The sequence below is a fragment of the Panthera onca genome, chromosome B4, assembly GCF_046562875.1.
Source record: "Panthera onca isolate mPanOnc1 chromosome B4, mPanOnc1 haplotype 2, whole genome shotgun sequence".
NCBI lineage: Eukaryota > Metazoa > Chordata > Mammalia > Carnivora > Felidae > Panthera > Panthera onca.
In genome coordinates, this window is record NC_138345.1 from 39,022,463 (window position 1) to 39,038,119 (window position 15,657).

The 15,657-nt window shown below is 46.7% G+C and overlaps 1 protein-coding gene and 1 long non-coding RNA gene across 2 annotated transcripts in view; one reads left to right on the forward strand and one right to left on the reverse strand.

Annotated features, from left to right (window-relative positions):
- The window catches only part of CCND2 (cyclin D2), a 30,579-nt gene extending 16,003 nt beyond the window's left edge, over window positions 1-14,576 (forward strand). The window contains exon 5 of the mRNA XM_060658670.3: window positions 9,045-14,576. Coding sequence (XP_060514653.1) covers window positions 9,045-9,194 — 150 coding nt within the window. The 3' untranslated portion in view covers window positions 9,195-14,576. The remainder of the gene's footprint in view (window positions 1-9,044) is intronic.
- Window positions 1-15,657, reverse strand: part of LOC132694868 (uncharacterized) — a 33,642-nt gene that overhangs the window by 5,298 nt on the left and 12,687 nt on the right. The window contains exon 2 of the long non-coding RNA XR_013556892.2: window positions 6,375-6,449. This is a non-coding gene — a long non-coding RNA (uncharacterized LOC132694868). The remainder of the gene's footprint in view (window positions 1-6,374; window positions 6,450-15,657) is intronic.

Genomic DNA, 15,657 nt, shown 5'->3' on the forward strand with positions numbered 1-15,657 from the left:
AAAGGGCCTCATGGAACCTAGGGGCCTGCTGTGAAGCAGTTCTTAGGCTTTTAAAATTCTAGGTCCAAAACATAGGCTTTAAAAACATGGTTTCCAAAATAGAGATTGAAAAGACCCCTCCAGGCAGCTTCACGTGCAGAATGCTTTTCTAATCCTCCAGAGACAAATCGTGGACAGGACCTAACATTTATAGAAATGAGAAGCTTCCTTCCTTTTCTGAATATCTCCTATTAAGGCTGCCTTACAAAAAGGAGTCCCGAGCAGCAACCAGCTTAAGACCAGCTCTTCCTTCACCCCCCAGAGACAAGAATGTCAGTGACAACAGTTTGACCCCAGGCACTGTAACCTCTTTAAGATATTTATAGATCTGCTCCAATTGGCCGGTTGCCCCATGGATCTCCCGCCTTTTCCACATGTCCTTTTATCACCCCTTACTGGTTTCAGATGGACAGAGGTCACTCCTGAGGTGCCACTTGGGGTGCTTTTCAAGAGTCTCTTGGGAGTCTCTTGGGAGTCTCTTGGGGTGCTTTTCAAGACTGCAAATCAGTTTCTCAGGGCAAACTGGAGAAAGTGCTTGCCCCCTTCAGATACTATGTAGCCAGTCCATCCAAGTTAGCTGTCAGACCGAGTTAAATGGATGCAAACCCGCTCAGAGGTCTCTTAGAAATCCCAGCTGTTGCACTGGACTTGCATGCACATGTTACATGTTTACCGGTGGGCCCTCAGTTAACATATCTTAATATTTAAAAACCAAGCATGAGGGGCACCTGGGTGGCTCGGTTGGTCAAGCTTCTGACTTTGGCTCAGGTCATGATCTCACAGCTTGTGGGTTTGAGCCCCGCATCAGACTCTCTGCTTTCAGCGCAGAGCCTGCTTTGGATCCTCTGCCCACCATGCCCCCCCCCCCCCCACCTCACCCACTAGCACTGTCTCTCTGTCTCTCTCTTTCTCAAAAATAAAATAAAAATTAAAAGCAAAAAAAGCCCCCAAAAAACAAAAACCAAGCATGAGCAGAGGAGAATGTAAAATCCATAGCACTTTTTCAGATAACCACTTGAGCCCTCCGTGAGTTCTGCTGGGTCTCCTCCCATCTGTCTGCCTGTGCTGTCTGAAGTGCTGAGGCTGAGAGTGAAGGAAAATGAAAGGAGTGGCTTTAGAAAGCATTAGCATTTGGAGGGAGGCAAGTTTTGTTTCCTGAGCTCATTTACTATTTCATGAGTCGAGAGGTGGGGTGTTTGAAGCACTTGACTCTCCGTTCATTCCTGGGAATGTTGACTAAGGGCTCACTAGCCGCAGGCTTGCATTATGAGGAAAGCCTGGATGGCTTGGAGGTAGAAGTGGAGGCAGGTGGGTAGTGCATGGAAGATGAGACCTGATGTTCCTGGCCTGAAGGAACTTAGCGATCCTAAGACAAATCGAGAGTGAAATGTGCAAAATCCTAGCAAATTAAGATCATAAGGAAATGAATGCTACAGTGTTATATACTCTAAATGTAGAGGAAGGAGCTTACTAGGCCTACTGTAAAATGCAGGCCTCCTGGCAGAGTCCACTTGATGATAGAAAATGTCCTTGGAATGGAGAAACAAAATGTGGTATGTATTCTCCTTAGATGTGTTCTCCTTAGTGAGTGTAATGGAATATTAGTCAACCTTACAAAGGAAGTGTAATGCCAACACAGGCTACAACATTGAAAACATGCTAAGTGAAATAAACCAGACCCAAAAAGACAAAAATACATGATTCCACTTTTGTGCCATACCTAGAGTAGTCAAGTTCACAGAGACAGAAAGTAAAATAGAGGTTACCAGGGCCCCGGTGGCGGGGGGAAGAGGAAGTTATTTAATGGGTATGGAGTTTCACTTTGGGATGATGAGAAGGTTCTGGAAATGGAGAGTGGAGGTGGTTGCACAGCAAAGTAAACGCACTAAATGCCACTGTACACCCAAAAAATGATGCAGATGGTAAATGTTACATTCAGCTTATTTTGCCACAATTAAAACACACACACACACACACACACACACACACACACACACACACACACACACACACAATGCTCTCAGACCCACACTGTGAAATGCCCACAGGTTTGTGTTGAGCTCTCCCATGGAGAAGTCAAGTACACAGCACCACGTTTTGCACATGGGCTCTGGTGAGATAGGACAGACAGGAGTCAGAAAGAGCTGACGTGTCACGCTGGAGTCCCCACAGTGGTGCACTCGCCAGTGCACCTCGTTATTTGTGATGTCTTCAAGCTTACGGTGTTTTCTGTCTGTGCGTTGTCAGGGGTCAGACTGCTGAGAGCACATCCCCCCCACAACCCCGATTCCTCTGAGACAGCCAGTCCCCCCTGATTCCTCTGGGTCACTGGCTGGAGGCAGATAGCTTTGACAGGAGGGACCCATGCAGCTCTGAGAAGGTTGGTCTTTGTTGCTCCCTCTGGTTGCCAAAATAAACCGGAACGCTTCATTCCAAAGAGAAAGCTGAGTGAGAAGCCTGACAGTTTTACAGGGAATAAAAGTCTCAGAGGGTGGTATATTTTAAGTACTTTTTCCTTCCAGTTATAAGTGTTGCTAAAAACAGACGCCAGCCAGCGAGGCAGTGCTGGCTTTGGGGGAAACTTCTACCGGGCCTTCCGTTGCCAGGGGTGAGTTTGAGAGGAGGGACCGAGCGTCCCGGTTCCCCAGTGGACCTTTCCCGGCTTCGCCAGGCAGACTTGGGGCTCCTCTTCCGTCCCCTCCGCGCTCGGCTCCTGCTTTGTGCCAGCGTTTATCTCTCTGTTCGCTTGTCTATAGAGCCTCTTGAACAGGACCCAACTTTTACTGCGCTCTTTATCCAGAGCCCCTGGCAGAGTCTTGGGAATGATGCTGAAGAGAGGGAGGGAAGCAGGAAGGAAGGAACGGCAGACAAAGGCCAGGCAGATGGGCTTCGAGTGGGTTTCTAATTCTTTGGTCTCCCCCAGGTCTTTTGGAAAGCCTGAGATTTCTTAGCACTAATTACATGTCAGGGTCCTGAGCAAATCACATCACCTTCACGTGACACGGTTTTACAAGTCGCCTAATAAAAAGGGCAGAACTTGGGCTCCCGGGCCATGACGATGCTGTGAAGCTACCCAGAGATCTTTAACAGAAGAAGATCTAGACGCTAGTCACCTGATCGTTAAGGTCATCCTTTTCTGCCTGGGTTACAGCCAAACTCTGTCGCATTCTTAAATATCACCCAGAGAAGATTCTAGAACATCCCTTCCTTAGGGTCATCCTGGCATGCTAGGATCTTGGTTGTCCGAGAGCTATTAAAAACCCATCAGCTCTGCTGTGGAAGAAGTCTCGATTTTGGCTACATGCTCTTCACAGGGTCCCCAGCATCGTGTCTTTGTCCTGCTTAGTGAGAGGCACTGACACCTTCACAGCACCTTCTCCTAAAGACTCCTGTAGGACTGGGGCTCTGCAGACTCCACAGGGCCTGTGGTCAGGAACCCTGTGAAGAGTGGCTGGAAGGGAGGCTGGGGGTGGGGAGGGGGACGGGATAGAAGTGGAGGCTGATGCTTCCCTCTCCTGCCTTATTTTTTCTGCGGGCCTCATTTGGTATGCAAGGAAATAGCCAAACAGCCTGTGAAGAAAGGAAGAATGAGATAGTTTCCTAAGTTGTCTCTGCCTGAGTTGGCCGCGGGTCTGGGGTTCATTCAGCCCTTTGTCCCCCTGTTGAGTGCAGTGCGTGTGTGGTGACAATGGAGTGATGCAGTTACACTGAGGGCTAATGGTAGGAGTTCCGTCAGCCCATTCATGGAGGCCGAGGAGGGTGCAGGGCGCGGAGCCCGAGCCAGCAAGCAGAGGAAGTCGGAGGCCCGTGTAACGAGCTGGAGATCACAAACACTGCTGTCAGGGCTCTGGGGCTGGGGGGGGAGGGGGGGCATGCAGGGCCAAGGGAGGGGGCCTATCATCATCGAAGTTGGAGGTTTGCCCGACCTCCAGCACTGTGGAGTGCCACCTGTCCGGGCTGACAGACGAGCATTATGGCTTTCCTTTTAATCAGCTTAATTTGGGGCATCTTAACACAATGACTGGTGCTTTCGGAGGCTGCCGGAAAGCAGAGGTCCCGGAGCCGCTGCACTTTGCATGCACGTAGCATCTTTTCACTGGAAGCTCTGTTGGTTCCCCCCCACTCGTGCCCCCCTCCGCCTCAGCCACTTGGGCTATGACTCCCTCTCTTGGAGATTCTCTGCCCTATATGTCTTTACTTAGAGCTGGGAAGAAGCACAGGGTGTCAGGGGAAGCAGTTCTGAAGCTGGAGGCTTGCCCATTTAAAGCCAGGCTTAGCTTTTAACTAGATGTAACTGGGGGACAAGCAGGCTTTAGTTCTGTTCTCTAGCGGCAAAATGAGGGCATGTGGCTGTCTGAGCTCCAAAAGCCCTTCAGACCCCCAAATTCCCCGATTCTGTAATCGCCTGTGTGTGTTGTCCCACAGTTCTGCCCTTTGGAAATGACCTTAGTTCTGCTCCTCTCCGGCTCTGCCTCCTTTTTCTTTCCAGGCCCCGCTGGATTTGTGGCAGGGTACCCCTCCCTTCAGGTCACCACTTCCCCCACCCCAGGCCCATGCACTGTCCTGCCCTTCTGCTCGGGAGAGCAGGGGCTCCTTGGGCAGGAGTGTGTGAAGTAGGCATGTCTGGCCGCAGGTAGTGGTGCCACCACACATTTTCCTCTTCATCAGCTCACTGGAAGTCCTCATGCTCTTTGCAGGCCCAAGAAGGGCTCCTAACAATATGCTAAAGGCAGGCATTAAAAATACAGAGCGTGAGTTCTGTGTCTGGGCAGGAGGGTGCTGATTTCTCTGTTCCCACCATCACAGACTGTTCGACACTGTTCCTATGAGAGGCTCTTGCCCTGAAGTTTTTCATCTAGATAAGAGTGGTAGTATCTGCAGTTAACAGTCAAGCTGGTAACAGCCAAGTTGTGAAGAAGGGGAACCTGGAGCAGGGTTAGGCAGAGGCCCCAGAAAGCTTTCCAGGAGCGGGGACATGAGTGGCCCCAGAGACATTTAACTTCCTGCTCTGTCCCAGGTGAATCTAGAAGAGAACAGGGAATGGGGTTCAGGGTCCCTCATTTCTGGGATAACTGCTGTAGTCATTACTTAACTCTTCAAGTAAGAGGTATCAAAGGTCAAGAGCTGGCCATCATCAGTAACAGTATAGATTAAAATTAAAACAGGGTTGAAGAAGTGTTTTATACGAAAACTTCCTTCAGTTTATTCGGGAAAGCCTATACACGTGCTTTTGGCTGGAACTTCTATAAATGTGACACTTCATATCTTGAAGGCCCTTGGCTCTGATGTCCAGTAGAAGTGACTGCCAAATGTCCCAGCCTTCCCTGTAGGATTTTTCCAGAACTTTCTTTCCGGTTTCAGGCCGCTGGAGGGGAAGACTAAATACCAGAAACAGTAGAAACATTGGTGACCCACAAGGGAAGACTCTGTACGGCCTGAAATCAGGTTCTTTAGCTTTCCTGAGCTCTGTCTCATTTGGAGGACGATCTTTCTCAGGGATGCTTGGTGTGGTCAATGCAGTGATGATCATGGAATCCTGAGATGGTCGTATCTTGGGGGTGGAAGGTGTGCTGATCCTGATTAACTCCCCATGGCACCCAAATACAGGAAGGAATGCTGGACAGGATTGGCCAGGGGGCATGAGGTTTCCTGGGGAGGGGAAGAGGGGGTGGTGGTGTGGGCAAGGTTTTCTACACAAACTTGACATCAGGAAATCTTCAGCAAATGGCTGTGCCATGGGAAGCCCTCTTTTTAAAGAGGCCTCATTCCTGACACCTGACAGGCATTTCTTTTTTAATTTAATGGCTCAGAGCTATTGTCTGCCCCTTCCCCCTTCTCAATCAGTTGAGAATCCTGCCATCCTCCTTAGATAACAAAAGCTCTTCACTTGATCTTAGCCGAAAGGCTGAGAAGTGAGGATAACAAAAGCTGTTTTACACTATACCTGCAACTAATATGACACGGTATGTTAATTATACTTCAGATTTAAAAAAAAAAAAAAAAAAAAGCTCTTTATGCCATATGCTTTGGATAGGATTTGTCTTCCATGGAGGCAAACATATGGTTACCATCCTTATGGTGTGGAGGGGTTCTGACTCATTCTCCCTGCCTCCTAGAAAAAAACTTGTTTATTTTTTTTTTATTTAGAGAGAGAGAAAGAGCATGAGTGGAGGAGAGGGTCAGGGGGAGAGAGAACCCCAAGCAGGCTCCATGCTCAGTGTGGAGCCCGATGTAGGTCTTGATCCCATGGCCCTGGGATCATGACCTGAGCCGAAATCAAAAGTTGGACATTCAGCCAACTGAGCCACCCAGAAAAGAAACTTTTGTACAATAACCTTCAACAGCTCCTGAAGGACCTCTGTAGTGGAGGGGCGTCCCATAAGAACTGGCTAGATTCAACTTCTTATTCTCTGCAAGGAAAAAGAAAGAGGAAATTAATATTCATTTAAATTCTGCCACCCTGCATTTCTGAATGAGGAGGGGGCTGAAGGAGCCGGAGATGTGAGACGGGGTGTGTGAAGATGGTATTATGCCAACACGGCCTTTAAGAACAAGTCAGCTCCTTCAGATGGTGCTCAAATGGAGAACAGAGCAACCTAATTCCAACTTTGGAAGGAAGACTGGCAGAGTGGGCCCTGCTCTCCATCTCTGACACAGAACCTTCTCAAGGGACAGTCGACCATGGTTTGCTGATGGTCACTTGTTTGCTGTGTTTATCCCCACACTAGCTTTGACTTTATTTATGATCAGTTTTCTTTAGATTGTGTGGCTTTACAGTGTTCAGAAACCCTCACTGAAACATAAGTGCCCTTAGAAACATTATGCCTTTAGGGGCACCTGGGTGGCTTGCTCAGGTCATGATCTCACAGTTCGTGTGTTAGAGCCCCCGCATCGGGCTCTGTGCTGACAGCTCAGAGCCAGGAGCCTGCTTCGGATTCTGTGTCTCCCTCTCCCTCTGCCCTTCCTCCACTCACGCTCTGTCTCTGTCTCTCTCTCTCTTTCTCTCTCACAAAAATAAATAAACATTAAAAAAAATTAAGAAACATTATGCCTTTGGCCTTCACCGCCAAGCATGTTGGGCAAGTGGTAGGTGACCTGGGAGCACAGCCCCTGGAGGCTGAGTCTTGGAGGAGGAACAAAGGGAAGGTAGAGAGGGTCAGACAGGGTGGGGGATGTGACCATGCCACAGAAGTTTGAGAGAGGTTGCTGGGTGCTTGGTTGCCAGTCCCTGAGTCCTCAGCTTGTTTGGGGTGGCACGCAGACCTCTGCAGCCAGGTTCTGTATGTCTTGTGGCACAATCCACCTCCTGTGGCAGACGCATGGTGCTCCCTTTACCAGTCTGAAGCACATGCTTCTCTGTACCACATCTTAAAGAAATCTAAAGAATTCTTCCAGACTCCAGGCCTGGAATGATCTTCATTCCATAATAAATTGTCATCATTTACTGAGTTTAACAACCTATATACGTGATCTCAGTTGACCTTTACCCTGTGAGCATTTTTTTTTTAATTTTTTTTTTTTAACGTTTATTTATTTTTGAGACAGAGAGAGACAGAGTGTGAACAGGGGAGGGGCAGAGAGAGGGGGAGACACAGAATCTGAAACAGGCTCCAGGCTCTGAGCTGTCAGCACAGAGCCTGACGCGGGGCTCGAACTCACAGACTGTGAGATCATGACCTGAGCCGAAGTCGGACGCTTAACCGACTGAGCCACCCAGGCGCCCCTACCCTGTGAGCATTTTTGATCCTTACTTTACAAGTGGACGAAACGTAGCCGCTGCCTACAAGTGCGGTGTGTGGTCGCAAATATTACCGTCCCTCTTTTCATTTTTCTTACATTTTGGGGGATAGCTGTTGTTCCTAACCTTCATTTTCGTAAAAAGCTGTAGTTTGAAATGTGGGATGGACAAGATACGAATGGAAAATTTGGGGGGTATGGAAACCGTGTCCCTGAGTAGTTAGTTCCAACTCTATTTTAGATCTTCGGAAAATAAAGATAATGCTTTTGTGCTTGGCAAACAGTAACTTCTGGGCAGTGAAACTTGCTCAGTGAAACAAACAGAAGGGAAGCATAGATTAAGCTGTGGAAAGACCCAAGCAGAATCCAGTTAACGTATTTTCCATATGTATATGCTGCTTGAGTGCAGAAAAGCAGCCTTGCAAAGGAGTGGGGGAAGATGTCTGGTAAGAATGATTTCTTTAGCTCACACCCACCCCACTTGCTGGAGCAACCAGCCCCTCCCTAGTGACAGCCAGGAGTCGCCTTGGCCTTCCAAGGCACCCGGCTAACAGAAGCATCTGCCTGGGGCAAACCCACTCTGAGTTTTCCCTACCAAATATAGACTATAATATCAAACAATGCTGCAAATTCTTACTTATTTCCAAATTGGACGGTTCAAGTGTCCGGAGTTTTGTAAACATTCTGTGTTGCATTTTTATGAGAATTGAGGGTGGTAAGTAAGCAGAAAAATGTTTTTTTTAAGAACTTAGACCTGGTTTGTGTGAGTACAGTTCAATCCATTCTCTTTGTATCCATTCTTCCAGTGCTACCCTTGCCTAGTTCTGTAGCTGTCTGTGGTGCTGGCCTTTCCTCTCTCCGTCACCTCCCAGTGTCCACAAGCAGAAAGCATCCAGTTGGCACCTTGATTACCAGGTGCTGCGTGTCCATAAGTGGCTCGTCACCTTAGCCAGGTTCTCATGTGCATTCGACTCTCCTGGCCTTCTGCTAAAACATGGATTCTGTTATAGGTTGATCAGGAGTGGGCTGTGATTCTGCATTTGCAACAAGCCTCCCAGGTGGTACTGACGCGGCCGGCTGGGGACGCCCCATGAGTCAGTGTGGTCCCAGGGCACCACGGGGACACACATCTCCTTTACTTCACGTTTCTTACCACTGGGAAACTAGCATGCAATATGCAAGGCTTACATTGTGTACATTTTCTTCAGAAACGCTCTGCACATTGTTGATCTTGCTAACAGCTCTGGTCTGACCCGTTCTCCTTTTAGGACTGCCTCAAAGCCTGCCAGGAGCAGATTGAGGTGGTGCTGCTCAACAGCCTGCAGCAGTTCCGTCAGGACCAGGGGGATGGGTCCAAGTCGGAGGATGAACTGGACCAGGCCAGCACCCCTACAGACGTGCGGGATATTGACCTGTGAGGATGCAGTCGGGCCGAATGGGAGAGACGCGTTCACATCTGCTCTCTCCTTCTCTCTGGTTGTGTTTTGTTCTTTATGTTTTAGGATGAAACTTAAAAAAAAAAAAAAAAAATTCTGCCCCCACCTAGATCATATTGAAAGATCTTTTAGAAGTGAGAGAAAAAGGTCCTATATAAATGGAATAACTAAAAGCATTTGGTGCCTATTTGAAGTACAACAGAAGGGAATCCCTTGTATATGCGAACAGTTATTGTTTGATTATGTTAAAAGTAATAGTAAAATGCTTACAGGAGACCCTGCAGAGTAGTTAGAGAAAAATGTACGCCTGCAAATATGGGAACAAATTAGAGGAGGCTTTTTTTTTTTTCATGTTATGAACTAGCACGTACACACCCCTTTTAGGATAATTTCAAGGAACTGCGTGTGCCATTTATGGCGTCATTAGATTGCAAAGCAATGAACTCAAGAAGGAATTAGAAATAAGGGACATGATGGAGGCAGGGAGGACAAAACAATCTGTTAACGCGGTCGAACCATTTTGGACGTGGAAGCACCTTTGCTCTCGACCACCTGTTTGTCACTAAGTCAGGAGCATAGCTGAATCTCTAGTTGCGAACTCTTGCTGTCTACAGTAGCTGCTACCTAAAAGAGGAGGTTTTATTTTGCCAGTCGGACGCAGGTGATGGGGTCCTGGGTTTCACGTGTCTTTTTGACATCATGCTTCTTCTTCCAAACATGGTTCGTGGCAGACACCACCGTGTTTTTATCAAAAGGGGCAATTTCGCTTTGGGCCATAACCAAAACTCCTATGAAATGGAGGCAGATGGAGACCGAGGGTGGGATCTGGAATGGAATCTTTTCTCTTAATGTATTGAAGAGGGTAATGTGACCTTGGCATCCTTTATTAAAAAAAAAAACAACTGATTTTTGGTGCTGATTGGCATGTCTGGTCCACAGTTTAGCATTGTTATAAACCATTCCATTCGAAAAGCACTTTGAAAAATTGTTCCTGAGGGATAGATGGGATGGTTTATGCAAATCATGCTGGATAGACTCCTCCCTTGTCCTGTGCCCCTCCCCCTCCAGCCCTCAGTCAGGTGACTATTCACTTCTGGTATCTGACATTCTTTGGTACACAGTTCTGGTATCCCTACCAGGACTCAAGAGACACCCCTTTCCACCAACATCCCTGTCACAACATTCCTCCATAAAGCCTACAAACAAAAAGCTGTTACATTTTGATGGCACAGAAGGATCTGAATTCCCACCTATATACTTCTCCTTTGGACATGGAAAGAAAAGTTATTGCTGGTGCAGACAGACAGCTGAATATGAATATCAGAGTGTGGCATTGTGTTCCCTTTTCCGTTTTTTGTTAATTTCATTGCAAAGTTGTATTCAGCGTACTTGAATTTTTTTTTCCTCTCCACTTCTTGGAGGCATTCAGTTAGCAAAGAGGTTGGAGCAACAACTTTTTTTTTTTTTTGCACAATTATAATTGACAGGTAATGAAGCTATTAAAATATTTGCCTTTTTGAGTAAAAAAGAAAAATCAGAACAGGGCTGCTTTGAAGAATTATTTTATACACAGATTCTGCCTTGTTTCGTAGTATGAGGGTTGAAGATGGAGAAAAATCTAAGGGTCTCTTATTTTTCATTTTATTGTGTTCAGTTTTTTATTATTATTTTTTTTTTTTTGCGCTGCTAAGAAGCTAAGATCATTCATCCTTATTCACATTAACAGTACCTAGCTGTAATGTTTCACAGAGTGTGCTGCTATTTTATAAACATTTTTATAATATATTATTTTACTGCTTAAATCCCAAGTCCTGAAGTAGATGGTTGAGATAGGAGTTCTTCGTACTGGAAAAGCCCTTCCATAGTTTATTTTCTTCTGGTAGCGTATTCATGGTTGGTTTTTTTTGTTGTTGTTGGTTTGTTTTTTTTTTTTTTCCATTTGGGTTTTTTGTTTTTGTTTTTTTTTTTTCCCTCTCTCTCTCTCTGATCACATTCTTCAAAGACAGAACATTCTTTACCTCAGGTTTACTGGACAAAATCAATAGCTACAAAAGAAAATGATTCACATTTTTGTTTTCATAATACCTCACAGCCGCATAGTTTCTGCTTGGGAGCCATTAGTGTGGGGAAAGAAGTCGGGGAGGAGGTTTCAAGCCCCTCTCAGTGGAGGGTAGGGTGGTTTTGGGTCCTGGGTCTCACACCCAGGGACCTTTTCAGTCATGAAGGTCATCAGGCTTCCATTTTGACTCCGGTATCCTCATCATGATGGAAAAAATACAATAGAACCAAGGGATTTCCCTTCCCCCTTCCCCCCCCCAAGGCAGACATTCAGCAAAACCTTTATGCAGTGAACTAGGAAGTCATAATTTGCACTTAGGTACCAGGTATCTGGAGACAGATTGAAAAGAATTCCAGCAGGCTATTTGGAGACCCTCATCTTGTGGCCCTTTCGTAAAGCAGGGCTTTCATCTGCTTAGGGTCCTTTCATCTTGAAAGCTTCCCCTCTAGCTTTCCCCTTCCCTGACATGGGCATCCCCAGTGTAGGATAATCTCAGAGGCTCTTCTAGATCTGAATCTGTGGGCATGTGAATCTGCAGCATGTGGTATCGTGGGGGTTCCTTCTCCCCTACCTGTCTCAGACTGCGGCAGGCTGGCACTATGCACAGCCAGCCCCTCTGCTGAGTGGCACTACATGGACTTCAGGTTTTAAATTGCATTGAATTGGCAAGATTGGGAAAATAGGTCAGATAAGTATTGGATTGGTAGTGGAAGGGAGGTGGAGAGGCTGTGTCTCTACAGAGATGCCATTCCAGAGGAGTCAGTCTCTCTTGAAGTATGTTTGGAAGGGTTCAGGATTTGGTGAGTTAGCATGACCCTAAAATTCTAGGGAGTTTCTGGTAGGGCGGTGAGTTGTGAATTCTGAAGTTTTGGAGAGGAAAGCTGAGCAGCCAGTGTTTTGTCAAGAGCTCACTTTGCACAGGATACTCTTTGGGGCCGTGAGGAGTAACACGGGATGGAAGGATACGTGGTCCCTAAAGTCCTTGGGAGTATTGGAGCCTAAAGAAAGCGAGGTATGAGGTCACTTAACAGTGACTGTCCCTGGCTCAAACAGAAGCAGCAAATGAGAGAACCTGATGAATAAGGAAGGGAACAGGCCTGCAGACTCTCCCTGCAGTCTGTAACTTCCTGGGTGCCACTGGGGTGATCTTTTTCTCCTTTTTGCCCTCGGGGCCTGGTGTGATGGGAGGTGTGGTGTGGCTGATGGGGAAGGTGCTAGTTTGTTTGGCTTTTCTGCCTGCTCCCTCCTTAAAAGAAGGAAGCCTAGATTTGTTAAAGTAGCTGATGCCCTCTCCTTAGATCTTGGTTTCCTTGGTAGGAGTTTTTATGTGACGGAGTTCAGCTCTCCCCCACAGATTTTTTTTTTCCTCTTTCTCACCTCCCACAAATGGGGTTCCAAACCTATTGGTCTTTTTCTACTTTGTTGTCTTTCTATCTGTTCTTCCTCCTCTCTGTTTCAGTTTTTGGTTTTTTGTTTTTTGGGGTTTTTTTTTTGTTTTTTGGTTTTTTTTGGTCATTGCTATTACTGTTTTTCTCCATCAGTGGGGGCTAAGTTGTTCCCCTAGCCTGCCAAATTTTATTCCCTCCCCTAGTTTGGCCAAATCCCGGGGGCGGGGGAGAAATCCTAGTATGCCAAAAATATATGCTAAGCGTAATTCAATTCCATGCAGGTTTGTAACAGCCAAGAAGCCCTGCAGGGTGGAAGCTGGGGACAGGTCCCTCAGTAGAATGTCTTCCCGTGTTGAGAGGAGGGCTCCTCAGAGCAAGGAGCTTGTCTTAGGGGAGGCTTTATTCTGGAACTGCCCCAGGACCCCACTGAAGAGTTCACCATGTCTTAAAGCCAGATCCCCTTTGGTCTATGTGCTCTGTACAAGAGGCGGGTCAGGTAAAGCAACCCTCACGCTGTCGTCCCTTCGCCAGCAGGATGGGCTCCTCTTCATGGGGAACTGTCGCTTTCCTGCAGTCTGGCACCCTTGGGGCCTTCTACACTACCCCAGGGGCTCTGAGGATGAGGTTAAAGAGCATTAGGCAGGATTGGATGACTTTCTCAAAGAAGGTGGGGGGAATTTTCTCTCCATGGGCCATAGGGGGCAGGGCTGGGAGAAGAAATAGACTTGCACCTTATATCATGTAAATAATGATTTTCTAGTTCAAGAAGATAATATTGGTAGTGTGGGAATGGGAGGGAGGAATGGGGAGGAAGTCTGAGTAAGCCAGTTGGCTTCTAAGCCAAAAGGATTCCTCTTTGTTTATCTTTGAGACAGTCCAACCCTGAGTATAGCTTTAAAAGGGAAATTAGTGCTGAGACGGTAAAGTCCCCTTAAGCCAACAAACTGTAGCTATAGAACGAGTGAGCGCAGGCTTCTAGTGGTGTGGGCTCGGAGCAGTTTTTAAGAGCTACTTGTGCTGTCGTCCGTTTGTACAAAATAGGGCAGGAAGATTCAGGAGGAGGTTTATGACTTTCTCATACCACGTGGCTTTTCACGGTTCTGGATTCTAAACAGCCCAGAACAGTCCTTTCAGCCAGACATTTGTGTGTCTCTGCTTTTAGACTTGGCTGGACTATCAGACCCGATTCTTGGCTCAGGTTTCAAGAAGCCATCAGCAACTGTATCCGTGCACACTGTAGCTGCAGCATGCCTTCCTCTGCCTGCAGCCTACTTTGGGGAAAAAAGTGCCTTACTGACTGTAGACATTACAGCATCCAATGTATTTTGACAGGTGCCTGTCCTTTAAAAAAAAAGTTTTGTTTTGTTTTGTTTTGTTTTGTTTTTGTTTCTTTTAATTGGGTTTTGTTCTTACCGTTGGCCAACTCTTAAATCCCCAGCAAATCACTGGGCCATTGGATTTTTTCCATTATGTTCATTACCCTTGTACCATGTACCTCAGATCTCTTTCTCTCTCAGTTACAGTTTCTCGTCTTGGACTTCTTTTATTATTATTATAATTTTTTTTTTTTTTTTTTGCTTTAAAATGAGTGTGATGCCATATCGAGTCAATGTTATTCTCTCACAATGTACTCTATAAGAGGTGTGGGTGCTTATTTGGTCAGGATGCTAGCAAGTGCTAAAGTAGCATGATCTGTATAAACAAAAGGTTTTTTAGGAAGTGTGGCAAAAGTGTTTTCTTGGTTATGATGGTGACATGGTATAGTCAGCTGCCTTTTAAGAGGTCCTGTCTGTTCAGTGTTAAGTGATTTTTAAAAATAATGGCCTGTTATTTTGACTAGCTTAAAGATGGATTTGCAAATGGTTTTGGATGCAATTAGGTTATGCTATTTGGACAATAAACTCACCTTGACCTAAATTCTCTGGCCACTTCGACTTATTTCTAGACCAGCAGTCCTCGGAATAGAACATATCTTTTCTCATGTCAGAACTCTGTTGGCAACAATTGGTAGTGGCATAAAACACAAATCTACATGTGTCTGTGTTATCACAAGACAAGTAATCTTTTTTTCCCTTTTGGGGCCCCCGTGTAGCCATCTTACGCACTAGATGCCTCAGCCCACCTTTCTTTCCTAAGGTGGGTAGGTCCCTGCTATCACGACTGGGCTTATCCCTGACTTCTGCCAGCTGTTCACTCCTGTTGTGAGTGAGCATCCCTGCCTTGAGAGGCACCAGAGGCCCTGAGTGCCATCTCCAGATTCTATTCTAGGGGGGATGTGAAGAACTCCACCTCTGTAGTTTTCTTGACTCCATTCTGCTACTCTTCGTGGCGCCCCACTGATAACTCTCCCAGGAGGACTGGGCCATAGCTACCCTTTGGGGGGGTGGGGTACGGCAGAGCCTAGGAAGGGGGTGAGAGAGTCCACACTTTGATGAATTGCCAGGCTCTGTTCCTAGCTGCTCCTGGACCACAGCTCCTCAGACCAGCTTCTGAGGGTAATGCAAAAGGCAATGACTTCATGGCCATTTTGATGTTGCTATAAACACTCATGCTCTCTATAGATCCCTGTCTCTTTCAAAGTGACTAGAGGCTGTTTTCCCGTTTAATTCTGACCTGAGTTGCAATTGGTCATTGGGAAAGTCCAGATTAAGACATTGCCAGTTATTCTCCACCAACTCCACTTAACAGGATTTCTAATCTTACAAGGACCCTAGAAAATTCCCTTTGTCTCCATTCCCCCACTGATAACCACCATTCTTGGAGACAAGCAGGGATAACTTTGTTCTTGGGTTTCTGCCTAGTGGAGTCCGTAAGGCCTCTTGGGAGTTTCCAAGGACCCCAGTTGCCACTCCTAACCATCCTTGGAATTCTCTTCTGCAAGACCCGTTGTACAGCCAGGTCCCTCCCTCCCACCCCTCCCCCATCTGTTTGTCCTGCAGTGTCGCCGTGCCTGTCTGTTACAGGACAACACCACTCCTTCCAAATGCCTTCCAGTAAC